Genomic DNA, 18,530 nt, shown 5'->3' on the forward strand with positions numbered 1-18,530 from the left:
CCCTATCGGGATTTTTTCCACGGCTCAAACCAGTTTTTGAACTCGATTTTGATGCCTAAAATGCTTCTGCCATTTTTTGTCTTACTCTTCCATATCGGCAAAACATTGCCCTCTGAGGACTTTTTTCATCCGGGGAAACAAAAAAAGTCACTCGGGGTGAGAGTGGGTGAACAGGGAGGGTGGGGCATGGGGTCGTGCCTTTTTTGGGTCAAAAACTGCTGAACGCTCAGTGTGGTGTGGGCAGGCGCACTGGTGAATCACCCATCATGAAATGGGTAAACTCGTTGAAAGTCTTCAAAAAAAATTCACTGAAGCCGAGCGCAGCCTCTCACAATGCCAGCTGGTGCACTTAGCAGGGAAGTCTGTCCTACAGAGGGCCCGCCCTCCAGAAGGTAATTCCAGGTTTTTTTGGGTCCCCATTCGCATTCCCTCAGCTTTACGGCTCTCTTAGACCAACAGTAAGGTGGGGGACACAGCAGACTCATGCTCGTTCTTCACCACGGGTGTGTTGTTTTCAAAAGTAAAGCAAACACCATCACGATGTAGAATTGCTAGATCCCAGTCCCTGCCGCCAGGAAAACACGGTGGCCCCCCAGTCGGCATAGGGCCGAGTTCGTCCTCACCTTGGCATTCACCTGTGTGGTTACCTGGCCAAGCTGAATTTAGTCTCCTGAGGATAAAATGAGACAGATAACAGGCGTGCAGCACCCAGGTCCCAGGGGGCAGGTCTAATACGTGTGCTGTCAGCTGGTGGTGGACGACCAAGGAGGGGGTTAAGGTGAGGCCCACGTGGCCTCAGAATCCCAAATCGCCCTCAGGCCTGGGGCAGATTTCAGCTCGAAACCGAGAACACCGAGCGAGGGATCACTTAGCCGCCAGTCCCGTGGCCCCCCTTCCCTTTCGCTGTGCTGAGTTTTTATTCTGTGGCCGATGCAGCCCCTTTCTTAGCACCGACAGTCTCACAGATCAGCAAGTCCCGGGGGCAGGGGCCTGCGTGGGGCCAGGTACCGAGGGTTTGCGCCTGTTCCTGCCGCAGCTGTCTCACTCTGCCGGACAAGCAACCGCTGAGGCTGAGGTCCCCCGTCCTGAAGAAGCAGGTGTGTCCCCAGTGGAAGCATTCCTTCGTTTTCGACGGGGTGACCCCCGCTCAGCTGAGGCAGTCCAGCCTGGAGCTGACCGTCTGGGACAAGGCCACCTTCGGTGTGAACGACCGCCTGCTCGGAGAGGCCAGGCTTGGCTCCGGTAAGTCTCTTGGAAGCGTTTATTGGGCTCAAGTGCATGGTTGGTCCTCTGAGACGGTCTTCTACAGATGCCGTGGGAGGAAAAGTCATGTTTCCACCATGGCAGGTGATTTAACTGGCTTCGAAGCTGCCTGACCTGCCCTAAATGGAGAACACTGTCTCGCTCTCACTATGCAGTGGGGTGATAATACAGCAAAGTATTTCAACAATTTAAATCAGATTTAGGATCTGCGAAAGAAACAAAACTTACAGGCCTCCAAATGGGCTGGGTACAGTGTTGGCTTTTGTTCCTGGCATCAATCATAAGAAGATTATTTCCTTAAAGGAAAATATCTTCTTAACCCACACAACTGGCAATTCAGAAAGTATTTTGTTCCGAGAGGGACAAAAGGGCGGTACTTCCGTGTTGCTCGGCAGGAGTTTTGTTTGGGGGGGGCGGGCGGGCCAGGGACTGAGCGCCCTGGGCCTCCTGCTGGCTGCTGGCAGGGCCCCCCTGGCACCGTGTTGACTGGCACACCTGCACGCACCTCCAAGGCCAGCTGGGGACCAAGGAGGAGAAACAGGGCTCACTATTAAATGACAATGTGTTTCAGAAGAGTGTCCAAAACAAACCCCCCTCTCTCTGAGGGACCACTTCTCCGGAGCAAATCTGGCCCCCAGTCCAGGATGCCCGCACTCGGGAAAGTGCTAAGAACCACCCACCCAGCCTGCCCACCCCTCACGGCCAACTAGCAGGGAAGCAAACAGCTTTCGAGGCCTCAGGTCCCTGCGGTTTTGTTGGGGGTGGGGAGGTCCTCTCCTACATGCCAGTGGTGGACGTTTTAATATGGTGTTAAGGTGAAAAGTTACTTTATACAGTTCTTGCTGGTTCTCCTTTTTAAAAGGCCGAGGGGAAAGGTGGTGGTCTCCAAGCCCGTCGTTCCTAACTTGTCGTTTCACGCCTGTTACAGAGGAAGACCCGGCCGGAGGCACTGGCCCAGGCGCACCCTCAAAGCTTCAGTGGCAGAAGGTTCTTTCCAGCCCCAACCTGTGGACAGACATGACCCTCATCCTGCACTGAGGACCGGGTGTCGGTGTGCAGCGGGCTCACACCCGTGCGCCCACGGCTCGGCGGATGAACTGGGGCTGTGCGGCTGGCCCCGGCCTTCTGGAGCACGGTCCCTCTCCGCCCACGGCCTTCGTGCAGCACAAGGTTCTTCCACGCTCCTCTGTGCACACTGATGTGAGAGCGATGATCGCTGTTACCCGAGGGATGTGTGGCCCGATTGCAAATAAATGTTGGTTACCTCTGTCTCCCAGTGCTCATTAGGGAAAATTACGGCCTTGTTACGTATGTTTCAAAGACTAAAAATTGGAGCCTATTGGGTATCTGGTCCCTCCCATTCTGCAGCACGACACTGCTTTTCTGGTGGACAGGTCAGCCAACCCCATGAGAGCTGGGGGACAAGAGGGATGGGGCAGACTCCTGTCGCGGGTGGGTCAGCTGTGCGGTCCACCCAGCCCACGAGGCGTCGCTGGCAGGACTGCACAGACCCAGCCAGCAGGCAGTCATGTTGTGCCTCGCCGTTCGTGTCTGCGGGGCAGGCTTCATCCGCACACAACGCCTTAACTGAAGACAGCAACGCGGAGCCCGCGGGAGCCGCCGCTTCAGGGCTCCCCACAGTTCCCGGGGCGGCGAGGGGGGGGGGGCGGGGGAGGGTGCCGGCGACCGCCAGGTCAGAATGTGCCTTCCCGGCTGGAGTTGGGATCAACAGCATGCGTGCACTTTTCAAGTGCTGATAGAAAACGGAACCACGCAGAGCCGCCTCCCTGCCCGAAGGCCCCGGGGTGGGGAGGAGAGCCGTTTCCCCAGATGTGGTTTCAGCAGCGCATCAGCGTCGCTGCTGCCCTCGCACTGTGTCAGATCAAGCGCCATGGCTGTGTGGTTTTTAATACGCACTTCTTTTATTATTCTGTAAAAGGTAACAAAATATACAGAACAAAACTTTCCCTTTTTAAAACTAATGTTACAAACCCATATTGTTGCTTATATATAAATACTATACTCTAAAGCTGATCCTTAATTAGGTGTGTAAGTCCAACAGTGTCGCCTTCTGACTGTTAAAAAACCAGAAAAGTTGATCCCAGAGTGGCGTGTCCTCCTGGGTGGTTCATCCCGAACGACCCCAGGGTCTCGTCGCGAGGGAGGGAACCCGTGTGTGCACGTGTGTGTGTGAGCGCAACTGCCTGTTTTCACCCCTCGGGAAACATAAATATACAAAGAAGCATCCTTCATAGAATCAAGTACAAATCAATCAGAGCTAATTTCAAATACAGAAGAAAGTATGGCACAGAACAGAAGCCACAATGCGGTTTTCTTTAATTATGCGGAATCTCGCTTCGCACATGCCAGCATGGAGTTTGTTACTCAGACTTCACAGGCATCTCTCCTTAATTCCATCAGCCCTGCTCCAAGCCCAAGACAGGAAGTGATTCAATAATAATAATAACAATAATAATAATAATAAAAATCAGGCCTGTTTGGCACTATGATACAAATGGGAAAAAATAAACCAGGGAAGCTCCCACTGGTCCCAGCCCCAGAATTTTCCCACTGAAATAGCTACTCTCTCTCGAAAGGCGCAGGAGGACGAGGAGGGGTCTAGACAGAGAACTACAAACACACGCGTCAGAGTCTGCGCGGGACCCTCAGAGGCGCCCGGCCGGCCGGCCTGGCCCTCACATGGCCTCGAACTCGTCAATGCGCTGCTTGGTGTTGCCCTGCCGGATCTGCCGCAGCGTCTTATACTTGTCCCGGCCTTGCCTCATGTTCTCGTTGTGGATGATGTCGTTGTGGGTCCTCTTGCTGTCGTCTCTGGCCTGGGACAGCTCACTGGACAGGGTCTGCAGTGGCAAGAAGCAGGGGTCAGGCCGCACTCGCCCCACTCCGCCCCGCCCTGGAGAAGCGGGCGCTGCTGGCAGGCTCATTCCGCTGCCCTGCCCAAAGCTGCCTGCTCCGGGGGGAGCCGGGGGAGCCCCGGGGAGCCAAGGGGGGTCCCCGCCCCCCGGCCCTCACCATCAGCTGCCGCTGCACGCGCTCGTTCTTCTCGGCCTCGGTGATCCGCTTCTCCTCATTGCGGTCGTCCAGGATGCCCTCGCTGGACAGCTCGGCGCTGTAGCCGCTGTGCTCTGTACCCTCCTCCTGCAGGTTCTCCTGGACGTGGTAGCCCACGGGCTCATACACAGGGGGCGGTGGGGGTGGGGGTGCGGTCATCACCAGGTGCAGCTCCTCCTTGGTCTTCACCAGGTCATCCTGGGCTTCCTTGGCCTTTGAAAGCAAGTTGACAGACAGGTGAGAACCTCCCGCACAGAGCCCTGCCTTTGGACCACTTCCCTCAAATGACCGTTTCTTGACGAAGGAGGCCCCCCTCCTTGCCCGCGAGGGTCTGCCCCCTCTTGCCCCCGCCTTCTCCCTTTCTGCCAGCAGGCTGCACGCAGCACGGGCCGGAGGCGGCAGACTCTGGCGGGTGGATCGCGAGTGTCCCTGGTAGGGCCCGGGGCTCCCGGTCCCCCGAGCAGCGACCAGTTGTGTCCCCAGCACGGAGAAGCTGGCGCCAGGGGCTTGATGCTTCTCGAAGGATTGCAACTTTTTTTTCCTGTCTATAATCCTAGTGATGCTCACTGCACATGTTTTTGAAAAGAAAATTATTAAAGAAAAAAACCTCTGGCTACTGCGAAGAGCCACTGTGGAGTCTTGGTGTGCGGCTCTGCCCGTTTCCTCGCACGGCTGCTGTGCGTCCAGCTCCCTGCTGCCCGCCAGCGCCGTGTTCAGGGCGCTTCTGCCCGTCTCCCTAATCCGTCCAGCCATTTCTCAGGGTGCTCAGCCGAGTCCCACCCACTTTGTGGCTGCCCTGACTGCACAGGCGAGCTTAGTGTGTACCTGTTTTGTAACCAACTTTTCTCACGTAATACTTTATAATCAGCACTTTCTCCAAAAACCTAAGGACTGAAGTCTTCTGTGCAAAACTTGGGCTGGGGGACAGGGTGGGGTGAAGCCCAGTGGGGGAGGCACCAGGCGTCCCCGAGGGGGTTGCCGCCGATGGGGAAGCATGCACAAGGGCAGCGGGGAGGGGTGTGGAGCCCGCCAACGCGGGGCCGAGGCGTGTGCTCTGAACCACACCCAGGGGCCCCGCGGCCTGGGCTTTCCTGGAGGGTGCGGGCTCACGGCGGGAGAGGGGCCCTCGGAGGCGGCGGGGAACCGTCCTCACCAGGGAGGCTGCGGCCCACCCCGCTGCACAGCAGGGCCTTGGAGCTGCCTTACGGGTGGGCACTGACCCCATCCTCAACAAGGAACTGAGGTCCAGACTGGCGGGCCGCCCGCCCTAGTCACACAGCGAACAAGGGGCAGAACCTAGACTCGCCCCCCAAGAGGGAGACCTCCCGGGTCTGGGTCACTCCCGCCCTGGCGCCAGGCCGCATGTCCCAGCAGCCGGTGGCGGTGGCGGGGTGGGGTGTGCCGGGGAGGGCCCGTTTCAGGCCCCCGGGGTCACTGCCGGGGACCCCCACCTAACCCGGTTCAACACTGGTCCCTGGTCGGGGCTGCTGGTGGGGCTCAACGGTTCGGGGTGGCCCGAGCAGAGCGGGCGGAAGTGAACAGCGGTCCTTTGTCCCCCGTTAATATGCTCATACCACACCGCCCTCGCGGGTGCACAGGGGTGAGCCACCCCGTGGGGATTTCTGTCTAAGGGGGACCGCTGGCACCGGCAGTGTCGCCACAGGCCCCGAAGGCACTCACCCGGTGCTGCCACTCTTCCACCTCGTCCTCCTTGCGCCTGCGCGCCTCCTCCAGGAGGGCGATCTTGGCGGTGTACTCGGCGAGCTCTGTGGCCTGCGGGGGGCGATGCGACAACGGTCCAGCGAGCGTTTGTGACTGCATGGCCATGCCCCTCCCCCCCCACCGCACCCCTCACCTGCCTGAGGCCACGCCCCCACTGCCCCGCCAGGGCCACCCAGGCCCCCCGCCCCCGCAGGGCCCCTCCCGCCAGCTACTTGACACGGGCAAGCAGATCACTTTACAGCCCAGACAGAAATCATGGTCAGGCAGGTGTCACTTTTTCGGTCCCCAGGGGCAGCCTCTCCATAATTCAGCACCGCGAAACCCGGGGGACCCCTCACCAGCTGCTCCTGGCTCTTTATCTGATCCGCCGCCTGCCTCTCCAGCTCCTCCTTGGCACGCAGCGCGGCCAGGCGGTCGGCCTCCAGGCGCTCGGCCTCCTCCTGCGCGCGCTTCCGCTCCTCCTCCAGCTGCAGGGCCCTCTGAATCTGGTCCTGGAGCTCTGCGGGCGCAGCACCAGGGCACTCACACCGGCCCCCGCCCCGCAGTCCTGCCCCAACGCCCAGGGGCACCGCGGGCCTGGCTCAGGGCGAGGGGCCTCTCGCGTCCCTGCCCGCTGTGCGCGCGGCGCGCGCTCACCGTGCCCTGCCCTCTCCTGCCGTCAGGCGCCCGCTCCCTAGCCCTGCGACCTCGGGCAACCTACTCCACCTGCGAAAGCCTAACACCCTCTTCAGGAAAACGGGACAACTCAGTAGTCACCACCTGGGGCCCAGGGAAAATTATAAAAGATAATGCCCACAGAGCATTTAGCGCAAGTGGTGATGACGTGTGAAACCATTTCCCAGTCCCAATAACCATCTCATGCTGTCTCTCTACGAGTCTCTGTTCTGGGAACTACAGTGGGTGGACGTTCTTCCAGGCTGTGTGTGTGCTGTCTGTCTGTCCGGACACACGGCTGCCACGGGAGAGCGTGGGCCCACCTTTCTCGGCCTTCTTGGTCTTCTGCTCGTAGTCCTGGAGCCTGAGCATCAGCTCCTCCTTCTCCCGCATCATCTGCTCTTTCTCTCTCTCCACGGTCTCTCTCCTCTTCTTCTCGTTTTCCAGCTGCTGCCTGTTACAGGGAGGGCCCAGGGAGGCTTAGCCTAGGGGGAGGCATGTGCTGTGGACGCACCGCAACACGCAGCCATCCCGGCCACACGCCCGGCTGCTGTCGGCCTGAAGCCAGCCCGTCACCACCCCAGCCGTCGGAAGGAGCCACCACTTCTTGGTCGCCTGCTGGCCCCTGCTCCCCCGGCGCCCCCACCCCGGGCTCTGCCACCCGCCACCCCGCAGTGAGGCTCCCTGAGGGGCCGCCGGGCCCACAGCCCGCTCACCGCTCCATCTGCTTCTGATGCTTCTCCTCCCGGGCCTGGGCCTTCATCTGCTGCACCTCGATGGTGTCAGGCTTCCTGCGGCGCATGTACAGCTCGTGGTTCCCCATGCAGAGCTGCAGGATCCGCTTGTTGATGCGCAGGCGCGGCGCGTAGAACACGAAGTCCTGAAGCACAGAACCGACGCTGATGCGGCGGCTCCTGCCTCCAAGCCTGGCCGCACAAGGTGCTGGACGCATTTCCAGAAGGACCCGCAGAGCAGAAGCAGGGGCCGGAAAGAGGCTCCTACACTAAGCCACCGGCCCCAAGGGACGAGATGCCGCAGTGCCGGTGCCGGGTGCGTGGCACCCTGGGAGCAAAGCTCCTCCACTGGGCCTCAGGAAGCCCACTGTCCCCACGACCCATGGCCGCAGCCCCGGTTCCTGCCTGGACTTCGCAAGTTCTTCTCAGCTTCTCGTCTCCTCTGCCTCAACCTGCCACCTCCCATTGCTACTACCACATTGCCCAGGCCACCACTGGACCTTCGATGCCAAACTGTTAGCTTCGGGACCAGGTTCACACGCTGTGGCCGGACACACAGGACGACGGTCCCCCTCAGACCCCACCTACCCACGCTCACCTCCCTGCGCCCTTTCAAACCTGTAAGCATTTCCCCAAACCGCTCCCCTCGCTGGAATGTCGTGTCCCATGCCATGCACACACCTGAGGACACAGCACTGCTCTGTGGCGGTGGGGACAACGTTAAGGCACCGCCTCACTTGTTTTCGTGACCTCCCCTCCCTCCCACGGAGAACCATCCCTCCTTCTGCGTCCCTGCCCTTGACTCTGCTGTCAGCCACACTGTTGCTGGCACTCCACCCTGCTAACTCGTTTCGGTCCCTGTCGCACCAGGCAATCTGCTCCCCTGCAGGTAGGACCATGTTCATTCGCCTCTGCACTTCCGACCAGACCAGGGCGCCGTGTTTACTGGTGCTCAATAAACACCTCTGGCGACGGGCAGTTCCAGCAGCACCGCCACATCCGAGCCCCTGGACCCTAAGCGAGCGACGTTGCCACCGAGCCTCGGCGCCTTCAACTACACAACAGGGGGACAGCTACCTAGGGGGGCTGTTGTGATGAAGTCAGGTCACGTCTGTAAGGACTCGCAATGCTGTCCGGCTGCCACAAGTGGGCTGGTGCACAAAATGCTCACTCAAGGGGCTGGCTGCCCTACGAACCCGCCAACGGAGAAGCCTCCTTTAAAAAGAGGAACGCCACCTCCGAGAACCGCAAGACTCGTGACCGCAGAAGCTCAAGACAGGGAGGCATGAAGGGGTCCTTGCTACCGCTATGACTAACAGGTGACAGAAAGGGGAATATGGTTTAGAAACCCTTACTGAAAGTTATTTTAAAATGCCTGCCCGCTTCCTCTTCCTTTTCCCCTCTCCCTCCTCAACCACAGGGCTTTCCCACCGGACGCCGACCCCCGGGGCAGGGCGAGGGCAGCCGAAACGAAGGCACAGTGCAGCGTGGCCGGCCACCACCTCTGACACCCACAGAACGTGCCAGGCCGGCTCATCCACACGCCCGAGAAGGACCTACTTAGCTTCTGGCTCTTTCCATCTGTCCCAGAAGCACTGGGGAGAGAGATGTCAAGCCCAAGAGCCCACGGACTTCCTGGGTGGGGCTCTCCCCGGGGTTTCACACCTTGTCATTAAGTCATCGGGTTTCCCAGGGAGGCGTCTGGGGAGCTGGAAGAAGCAGGTATTTTTATTACCCGCCTCTCTCTCATTACACAAGAGACGAGTTTGTTTCGGCCGCAGAGACAGGCGCACAGCCCGAAGAGGCCCAACTGTGTGTCTCGCCCGAGTGCTGGCAAAGAAACCAGCGAGCAACAGCTCCTCTTTAGAAACAAAGTCAGTTTAAAAAAAAACAAGAGACAGAAGCTGCCGGTGACATCCCCTCCTGGCGCCCCATCTCCCGGGGACAAGTCCCGATGATGGCTGGGGACAGGAGCACCGGTGAGTGCCCGCTCCGCGGGGAGGAAAGCCCACACACTGCCTTGGAAGGAGGACAGTTTTGGAACGCACATCAGAAGCTAAAACCTAGTATTAATTATTATAAGTGTCTAAATCCAAGTCTCCAGCCAATGTCCTCATGCAAAACCACAAGAGCAACGTGACCTGGGACCGGTCTCCTGAACGCTGGCGGGTAACACACATCTTAAAAATGGGAGCCCTTCAAGGAACGATCCGAAGCGACCTCTAAAAGGGTCGAGGAGCCAACATGGGGAGCGCCTAGGACGCCCCTCCCCCAGGTCGGGTGGGGACAAAGGTCAGGGGGAAGGAAGCTGAGCACAGAGCTGGTCACAGTCAAACGCCGCTTTCATTCCTTCGGTATTTCAAAAGGTGTCACGCAGGTGCCCGAGAGCCTCCGGCCTTGACCGTGAGGTCTCAGCCCTCCCAGGGCCACCTGGGCAGGCCGTGAACCGTCATGATACTGACGGTCCCGCCACGGGAGTCCTACCACAGCCCCGCACTGCGGCACGCATGCTGGTCGGGCGGTGCGGGCCATGAGGGACCCCCTGACTCGCGGCCGGTCCACTCCGCCTTCGGGGCTTCCTTTCCTATCTTCTAGGGAAAAACTCAGACTTGGAAATCTGATCCGCCGCTGCCGCAGGTGAAAGACTGACGCCACCTGTGAGGTGCGGAGGCTCCAGGGACACGGTCCCTCGCCAGGATGGCACCCCCCCAACCCCCGGCGACAGGGAGCTGGAGCGAAGGCTGCCTCCTCCACGGGGCCCAGCCTTCGGAAGTGATCAGTCACACAGCCCCAGGTCTCGTGTCTCCTTTAAACAGCAAATACCCTGATGTGCTTTTCAGTCACGGCTGCTTTGCTACCTTCACTGCCTGAAAACGCATGGCTTGTTTTACTTGTTTCCATCCACCTCGTCCAGCAGAATGGAGCCTTCACGAGGGCGGGGGCCCCGTCCTGCTCATGCCACCCTGGCCTGGCGTCCGACTCGTGGCGTGACACCAGCGCGTGCCCTCGCCCGTGTCCCCCTTTCAGTGATGGCTCCACACAGAACCGCGTGGAGTAAGAGTGTGCTGGCTCCTTCAACCAGCTGCACTGCAATCGTCTCTGCTTTGCAAAAGTGGAACTTTCGCCAGTTTAAAGCAACAACAATCTCATTCTTAGAAAGTGTAGTCTAGAACTCCTGCTTTTGTCAGTCAAATTTAAATAGAAAAAGAAAGGTTCTGAAAGAGGAGCACCCCCTTGCTGAGCAGGGAGCAGCTGCGGGACGCCGGGGCACCATCGCTCCGAGCCGCCCGCGGCACAGGCTCACCGCGACCCTCGGCTCGCGGCGCGGTGCGAGGTGGCCGAGAGCGCAGCAGCTGCACAAAACCCCACTTTAATTTTAAACATCTGTGCAGCTGCCATGGACCAGGAGTTACGGGTTGGCTAAGAGCAAGAAACGTTTTCAATTAAAAAAAATTCTTTCACAAACAGTGTGGAGACCTCGGGTTTTCGCTCAGGCGGGAGGAGCCCCCAGGGAGGGAGGGGCAGCTGGACGATAGTGGCACTGGTGCCCCGCGGCGGGGGCGGGGGCGGCGCCCAGGGCCCGGAGCACACCCGTGTCTGCCTCTCTCACCCTAACGCTTTAACTAAGGAACAAAAATTACCTGAGACACCAAGCTCTTTCCAACCTACAATTTCAGTAAAATTCAGAACAGGCTCTAAGGAGGCTAACAGAACTTCAAGTGGAAATTCTTTTTAGAAACCAGACTTCTGATTAGGAAACAAACTCTTCGCCATTCCACCTCACTACAGAATATGTGTTTGTATGTCTTAAATCCCCTGAGCAAAGAAAGGCTGAAATTTTAAACGTTAGGAGAATAATAAAACCAAAATGAATTTCCATAATGCACTAGTGCTTGAAGCCATTAGCGAACATTTGCTATTCTTCCAACTCCAGGACAGGAAGCCTGGTTTCTGGCTACCTGCTCCCAAGGTGACAGCCCTTCTGCCTCATCTCTGTGACACGGGCCCCAGCGGGAAGGTGCCTGTGTACAGGTCACTCGAGGGGCTGAGGGGTCAGAGAAAACCGGAGGCCCGCGCCTGCACGGGAAAGGCCGCGCGGTGCAGAGGAGCGGCGGGGAGCGACAGCGCCCCAAGGGCGAGCCGGGCCTCTCCTGGCGTGGACAGGCTGCGGGGGAGGCTGAAGGTCAGGCATGGGCCGAGGCGGGTGCCAGGGAGACGCTGGCGCGAGCCCCACACCCCAGGTGTGCAGCCCGGGGGGCCAGCGGGTTTCCTTCCCCGGGGACCACGAACGTTCACAGGCCCAGGAACGCTTATCATGTGGCAAAGGCCAAGGACGGAGGATGCTGCTTTTCTCTCTAAGGAACGGAGACATCTGAAACCTTAAGCAGCAGAATCGACTCGCTTTTGACACCTGGCCTCCGCGACAGCCTCCCACTCAGTGGTCAGTCGCGTGTCTCAAGAGGTCCCTGACCCTCCATGTGACCTGCTGGCAAGTTCCCCAACACGAACACACGCGGGCAACTCCGAGCACCACCAGCTCCTCGTCGCCCAGGTGGAGAAGCCAGATTCATCCTGCAGACACATCTGGCTGTAAGAATGAGACCAGTGAGCCCTGTGTGGACTCCATAGGGACTTACAGGCGCCTTCTTGTCGATGGGCTTAATGACAAACTTCTTGTCATTGAAGGAGATGTTCCTGATTTCACTCCACGGGAAGCCAATCTTCGGGGTCAGCCTGAGGTTAAAAAAGTCAGATGGTCAGATGTGCTTGGATTGGCTGAGAGGTTCAGCAAATACAGGGGGGTGGGCGGGGGTGGGGCATGGTTCTGTTCAATTTTAAAGTATGAAGCCAGCCAGGGAGGCACAATATACAATGCACGTCTTACCAAGTGGTTCCTGCCTGTCCTACGTAAGTCAGGCAGCAGTTTGTAGGCGCAAGCTCTAGGAAACGCCGTATGTTCCCATTTACATGAGTCGCTCTCAGTTTTGGGCACCTCGCTGTGCCTAGTGACCCCGGCTTGTAACCCTGGGGTCAACGCTGACTTCCAGCCACGCACATCTGGGCAGCCTTGGTTTCAAACACCCCTCACAGCCATCTTTCGCAGTCCATTCATTGGCACGTCGCCATCCTAGGCCCGCCTCCCACGTGGAGACAGCCTAACCGAGCTGCTTGTCTGGTTGTTTTAGTCAATCCATTCCCCGCTTCAAAAATGCCCCCCGCCCCCCAGTTTTTACGAGATGAAACCCAGGGTCCTTAACCTTGCATCCAGGAGCTGTCTCATCTGGCCCCCCGTTTCCTGGCTCAACCCTCCCTTCCACAGGAGGTTCCGCGGAGGCTCCCGGGGGCCTCCCTGCCGCTTCCCCGCCCAGCAGGGGCCTGCGCCCGCAGGCCAGCCCGCTCTCCCGCCTTTGAGTCTTTCCACTCCCAGCCTGCCGTCTCTTCCGCAACACGAACGACTCCCCACATGTTATTTAAATCCTTGCACAATTATTTAGCTCTTTGAAAACCAGGCAGGTGAGCTTTCTTATGGCAGAGATGTACGCAGGGCTAAGAGTGGCCGCTCTCTGAGGAAAATGGAAACGGGCTCAGTATGATTCAGGTCCATCGTTTCCTTGCTGGTTTCCTGTTGGAGGGATCCACCTGGTGCTGCTATTACTGTGTTGTTGTCTACTTTTCCTTCAGATCTGTGAGGACCTGCTTAACACATTTGGGCGCCCCGGTGATCGGTGCGTGCCTTCCTAACGAGCCGAGAGCTTGGTATGGACTCCGCTCCCTTGCAGCCTAGTGATGCGCGTCCTCCTTCCTGCCTCATTCTTCAAGGCCTAAGACAGCCCTAGACTGACCACACGCGCCTCCCGAAGGCCCCAGCGCTGTCCTTCCTAACCAAGAGTAGCGCGCCACTGGCCGGCGTTTTCATTAGCACCCCTGGGGGCGTTCGCCACGCGACTCGGAGACCACGCTGCTCTTCTCGCCTCCTGGTCGCACCCTGGCCTCTCAGCGTATTTCACCACGGATTCCGCTCTCGAAGGCACGAGGTCCTCACCGCCGCTCAGAGATACCGCCCCCCCCAAAGCAGCCCCTGCCCAGATGCCATGCAAACCCTCAGTTTAGAAACCAGCAGGGTGGCAGGAATCACACCAACACATGTCACATAAAAACTGATGGCTCCCGTAGTCTGGCTGTGACCACGGGAGCCGGGCCAAGGCAGGGGTGTGTGTCCGTGCCAGGCGTGCACTCTGCACGCCGAGGACAGGCGTCCAAGCGGACAGACGGCCCATCTGGGACGCAGCGGCCACACACGCCTGGAGGAACGACGCCAGGGCACTGCCCGGGCAGCGGTTTTAAGTGTCAGGTCCCCTCAGGGCTCTGTCCTCTGGGGTCGCCGATGCCCACTGAAGCCTGCCTGGCCACCGTGCTTCCTCGCACTCGAATGCACACGCAGGGGGCTTGTCGTGGGGTTTTCGCTTCATGAAGGGGATGAGGAGTATCTAGAGGTCACCTTGTTGGAAGGCCCCTGAGCGCTGAGAAGGAACTCAGGGTGCCACCCGGCCCTGCCCCCGACTCCCGCCTGTGTCCTCCCATGCAGAGGCTGCAGGGGGCTGTCAGGAAGGCGCCTGCCGTTTCAGGGTGCTGCCCGCCAAGCATGGGAGCGACGCGCGTGGCCACGGAGGGCCCGTGTGACGGCCGCTCGATCCTCAGGCACACAGGCAGCCCCCCACCCCTGGAGCGGCGAGAACCTCTCCTCCCGGGGCTGGGCGTCCCGTCGCCGCGGCCTCTAGCCTCTGCTGAGTCTGGAAAAGTCTGTCTTTTCAAGACTCTTGAAAGCTCATTTCACAGTTCACAACCGTTCGCAAGCCTGACCGCAGCATCGAAAGACGGGGCTAGACACGGGGCTTCTCACTCACAGCGGAGTCCGAGGACCCCCCTTAATTCTGGCCCACAGCTAGAAAGTTAAGTTGACAAGGCTTTTTCTCTCTTTAAAAAAAAAAAAAAGAAGAAGAATTCGCACATAGGACCTGAACAGAGGAGGACCCAGAGAAGGTTCCTAAAGGATTTATAGCACGAGTCTGCCGTTGCTTAGGCCACACTAAGTGAGATTCTTGAATCAAAGGGACCAGAGCTCTTTTGAGAAACAGCTGCTTCCAGGCCTGCAGTAGGGAAAGGACAAGACAATGCTGGCATATTCTGAAGTAAAAATGAAAGAAGTGCCCCCAAAATACTGGGGCCATATTGAAAGGGCATGAGATAAGCCAAGAGAGCTTGCGAAGGCAAAGCTCGAACAATCTGAGCAACAAACTAGGTGTCTGCTTGCAGCCCCCAGGATAAAGCTAATATCCACGAGTCCACATGAACAGAAATCACTAGAAGAAATAAATGGAGAAGAGAAACAGTCTCCTTACATTAGAATTTCAGTAACACGGTAAAGTGAGTGATTTCATGTAAATCAACACTTCTCAAGTAGCAGAGTGATAACGGCTTCATGCAAGACTCATCGAGGGCGCTAGAATCGACAGACGGAAGTGCGCTAAGAAACAGGGCACCGGTGGTTCCAAAGCGTCTCCCCAGGTGTGCTCGTGGGTGCGGAAGGAGGGGGCGGCAACTTTGCGAGCAGAAGCCCAGAAGGTGCCACTTCTGGGCTGGTGCTCAGGCTGCGGTTATGTAAGATGTTAACGTTTCGGGGAGGTAGCGGAAGGACCTATGGACTCCTCTGCATTTACTCTATGTGAAACCTTTGAAAGGTCTGAAATGACTTCAAGAGCTCAAGAGTCCAAAAGAGGCCACTGAGGGTGAAGATAATGTCCTTCCACATCTTGATCAGAGACTGGATGTAACAGGCACTTGTGTTTGTGGAAACCCAGTAAATGAACACTCAAGAACTGTGGATTTCCTTGTGTTTAAATTGTATCCCAAATGAAACTGAAACCCGCCGTGCCCTAATGAATAATGTGCATTTCACGGGACGCACACAGATGCCTGCGGGGGCTGGGTCTGAGAGGGCCCAAGGGTGCTGCGGGGCAGGGGGTGGGGTGGGGTGGGGGGGTGGGCATGCCTGCCCTCCAATGAGCCCTGGCAGCAGGCACACAGTGCTCGCTGGAAAAGCCTTTCCATTTTGCAGTTTGCCTGCACTCTATCATTTAAAATGTCCAGGAAAGGTCTGAGGCAGTGGGGAGGGCTGGACTCAGCGGGGAGGGGAGCTGAGCTGCGGCCCAGAGGCAGGGGTGCGGCCAAGCTCTCAGGGCTGGGGAGGACTCCACGGGAAGGAAAGGCTTGCTCAGGTGGCCTGGCCCTCCCCATGCATCTCCCCCCCGCCCCCCCCACGGTCTGACCACAGGCCAAGCTCTCTGCCGATCTGTGGTCAACTTTCAAACTTCTCACGAGAGGCGGTCTAGCTGGAGTCCTTGCCTAGCAAGCTTCCGTGACAGACTAAGCGACTCGGAGAGTCGTCTGTTCCCCATCACAGGTGGGTTCAAAAGAGAGGGTGGTCTGACGGCTGTGACCCCAGCGCATCCGGTGAAACACACGCAAAGGCCACCGAGCCGCCCTGTGGCCTCCGCCCCCGCTGGGCCGGCACCAAGGATGCGCACAAACACGCAGCCCACACCTCCCCTCACAAAAGCCCAGGTCCACACATTCTGCCTCATAAGTATCATTTTAGAAAGTGGAAATAATTTCTTTAAAACAGGTACTTTATTGCAATATGCTTGAAACAGCATCTCTGAAGTGAGTAAAATGGAAGCGTAAATCAGAGCAGCTGAGTTAGGACCCTGAGTCAGGAATTGGAGGAAAAGAGCCTCGGCTCTAGTCCCGGCTGCTGCCCTTCCCGGCGCCCGCTCCCTGCCCAGGTGAAGGGGGCCAGCCACTGCGGCCGGAGGACGCGCTGCAGCCAGCCCCGCGGGAGGGCCGAGCGCTTCCCAAGGACCCGAGCGCCTGGCAGGATCAGGTTCCTCTCCGTTTTGTCCCGTTTTTGCTGTTTTGTTTTCGGTCCGAGGACACCAATTAGAATGAGAACACAGCTGGTCTGAACCTTCTGTTCCCAAGCTGATAGTGCTTTTCAGGGAAGGGCCTTTCAGGGAAGGGCCAGTGCCTGCCAGGCTCCTCCCGCCCGCCCGCGCTCCTGTTCTGATCTGAGGTTTTACAGCGAGAGACAGGCGCGGTGCGTCCCACATCCTCTTGCTCAAGGGTTAGGCAGACAATGAAGAGGAGGACCCCGGGAGACATTTCCCAATCAGAGCATATTTATACTAAAAGGGGTAAGTATTTTAGTAAAATAAAGATGTATTTGTTTATCTGCAGGGTGTATTAAGTCTCTTGTCACTCAACCTACATGCTTGGTATATCCAATTTCTTTCATGTGAACAACGGTCTCAGAACTTCCGACACTGGGCTCTGAGCCCTGCCAAGGGTGACAGGCCGCCACGGAAGGGCTGCGAGCTGCCACGGCATTCCTCGGACGCAAGTCACGAGCCCCTGCTTATCCTGGCCGCCGAGTCGTCACTATTTGTTTAAAAGGACAAGCTGGGCCTACTGGCTGAGCGAGCATCTGCCCACGTGTTTCTTCATGACAGAGGGGGATGCCTTCCAGGGTGGGAGGCAGAGGCAGGCGCGGGGCCGGCGCTTTCTGTGGGGAGGAGGCCCCTTGGAGGGGCTGCCAGGGTGGCTGCTGAATGGGGGAAGGGGCGCGGGGGGAGCGACGCAGCTCCGGCTCTAACTGGGGAGCGCGTGCCCGTGCGTGGGCTGGGCCTAGTTACAGGCTGCCATCAGCAAGTTCCTGCCTGTGGCTGCGTCCTGCAGCTTGAAAGACCTGTTGGGGCGGCTCTCGCCATGGCTGGGTTATAAAACCTGGTCACTGGAGAAGGGAGTTCAAAGAAGAGGCCGTTTCCCACACGAAATCTGCGCGCTCGGCTCCCCAACGTGGCCCCGTGGACCGGCCACCATCTCCTGTGCGAACACACACCGGGGGAAGGGCCGCCCGAGCGCCCCCAGGGACTCCCTTCCAGGCTCAGGCCCCTGCTCGGCCCTGGGGCCGCGTGGAGCATGCGCACCCCCCTGGAGGGACGCCCCTCCCAGGACCCGGGCCGCTGCCTGGACGACGCTATTTGCACTTGGGGTTCTGGCGAGGACACACGTGGCCGGGAGCACAGACGCTCTTTATGTGGCAAAAGCTGGGCTGCTCCCCTCACGAATGCCAGAGAGGGGCTTTGGTGGGGATCTGGGGTGCCGGGGAGCTGAGGAGGTGATCGCCTGAGAACAGGTGGGGTGGGTGAGGCACAAGCAGGACAGGTGGGGGAGCCAACAGGACCTGGAGGAGCAGCATGCGGGGAGGGGACCCAGGACAGCCGTCTGGCCTGGGCGCCACAATAGCTGCGGGGGCCAGTGATCATGCTGGAACCCTGGGCTGGTCTGGCCCTGTCCGTGCAAGCAGGACCGCAGGCCGAAGGGCCTGGCCCGGCATAAAGGATTCGGGAGCAGTCCTGCCAGGCTCCCCGCCAGACCTGCTGCTCCGCTCTACTAGGACTCTCCACCCGATGGCCCCCAGCAGGGCTTGTCCGTTAGAGGGATCTTCCAGGGACAGTAAGGAGCCTCTCCCTTCTCGTCCCGGAAGAGACAGTGCAGCTTCTGATGAGAAGAATCTAGAATTCAGGCTAATCCTCCGAGCTCAAGGACTCACCCCAGAAAACGCGCCCTCACTGAATCAGAAGGATTTTTTTCCTGTTTAGCTAGCTTCTTGGCAGGAAGAAAGGCCTGCGCTAGTGACTGTAACCACAGGGATGGGCGCAGCAAGTCAAGGGGAGGCCCGCCTTGACCCTCACCCGGTGGCTTTATACTCGACAGACAGAACCACCTGTGGCAGGGAGAACCTCCCAGGGTTTTGGAGGATCAGCCCCGCAGTCTGCACACAAAGGCTACCGTTCAGAGCGCAAAGGCGTCTCACGGCAACCGGATCAGTCCCGGCCAGATCAGCACAAAGCCCCAGTCGCCCAGCATGGCCAGGCCGCCTGGGGGGTGACTCTGGGCACACCGGCCCCCCGGCCATGGGGGCAGGGCCTGGGGCACAGACCCTGCCTGGTGGTCTCCCCGCTGGAC

General features: G+C 58.8%; 2 protein-coding genes across 4 annotated transcripts in view; one reads left to right on the top strand and one right to left on the bottom strand.

Moving 5' to 3' along the window:
- SYTL3 (synaptotagmin like 3) overlaps positions 1 to 2,301 on the top strand; it is a 56,333-nt gene extending 54,032 nt beyond the window's left edge. For both annotated transcript variants that reach the window (XM_054568987.1, XM_054568986.1), the window contains 2 exons: positions 1,037 to 1,242; positions 2,192 to 2,301. In XM_054568987.1, the coding sequence (XP_054424962.1) occupies positions 1,037 to 1,242; positions 2,192 to 2,301 (316 nt within the window). The remainder of the gene's footprint in view (positions 1 to 1,036; positions 1,243 to 2,191) is intronic.
- An 879-nt stretch (positions 2,302 to 3,180) lies between these two features.
- Positions 3,181 to 18,530, bottom strand: part of EZR (ezrin) — a 46,520-nt gene continuing 31,170 nt past the window's right edge. For both annotated transcript variants that reach the window (XM_054570178.1, XM_054570179.1), the window contains exons 8-14: positions 12,083 to 12,179; positions 7,428 to 7,591; positions 7,035 to 7,165; positions 6,396 to 6,556; positions 6,016 to 6,108; positions 4,297 to 4,548; positions 3,181 to 4,124 (exon numbers count right to left, since the gene is read on the bottom strand). In XM_054570178.1, coding sequence (XP_054426153.1) covers positions 3,960 to 4,124; positions 4,297 to 4,548; positions 6,016 to 6,108; positions 6,396 to 6,556; positions 7,035 to 7,165; positions 7,428 to 7,591; positions 12,083 to 12,179 — 1,063 coding nt within the window. In that variant the 3' untranslated portion in view covers positions 3,181 to 3,959. The remainder of the gene's footprint in view (positions 4,125 to 4,296; positions 4,549 to 6,015; positions 6,109 to 6,395; positions 6,557 to 7,034; positions 7,166 to 7,427; positions 7,592 to 12,082; positions 12,180 to 18,530) is intronic.

Source organism: Pteronotus mesoamericanus, unplaced genomic scaffold (assembly GCF_021234165.1).
Source record: "Pteronotus mesoamericanus isolate MK-2021 breed Mesoamerican mustached bat unplaced genomic scaffold, CSHL_Meso_final contig_20, whole genome shotgun sequence".
Lineage (NCBI taxonomy): Eukaryota > Metazoa > Chordata > Mammalia > Chiroptera > Mormoopidae > Pteronotus > Pteronotus mesoamericanus.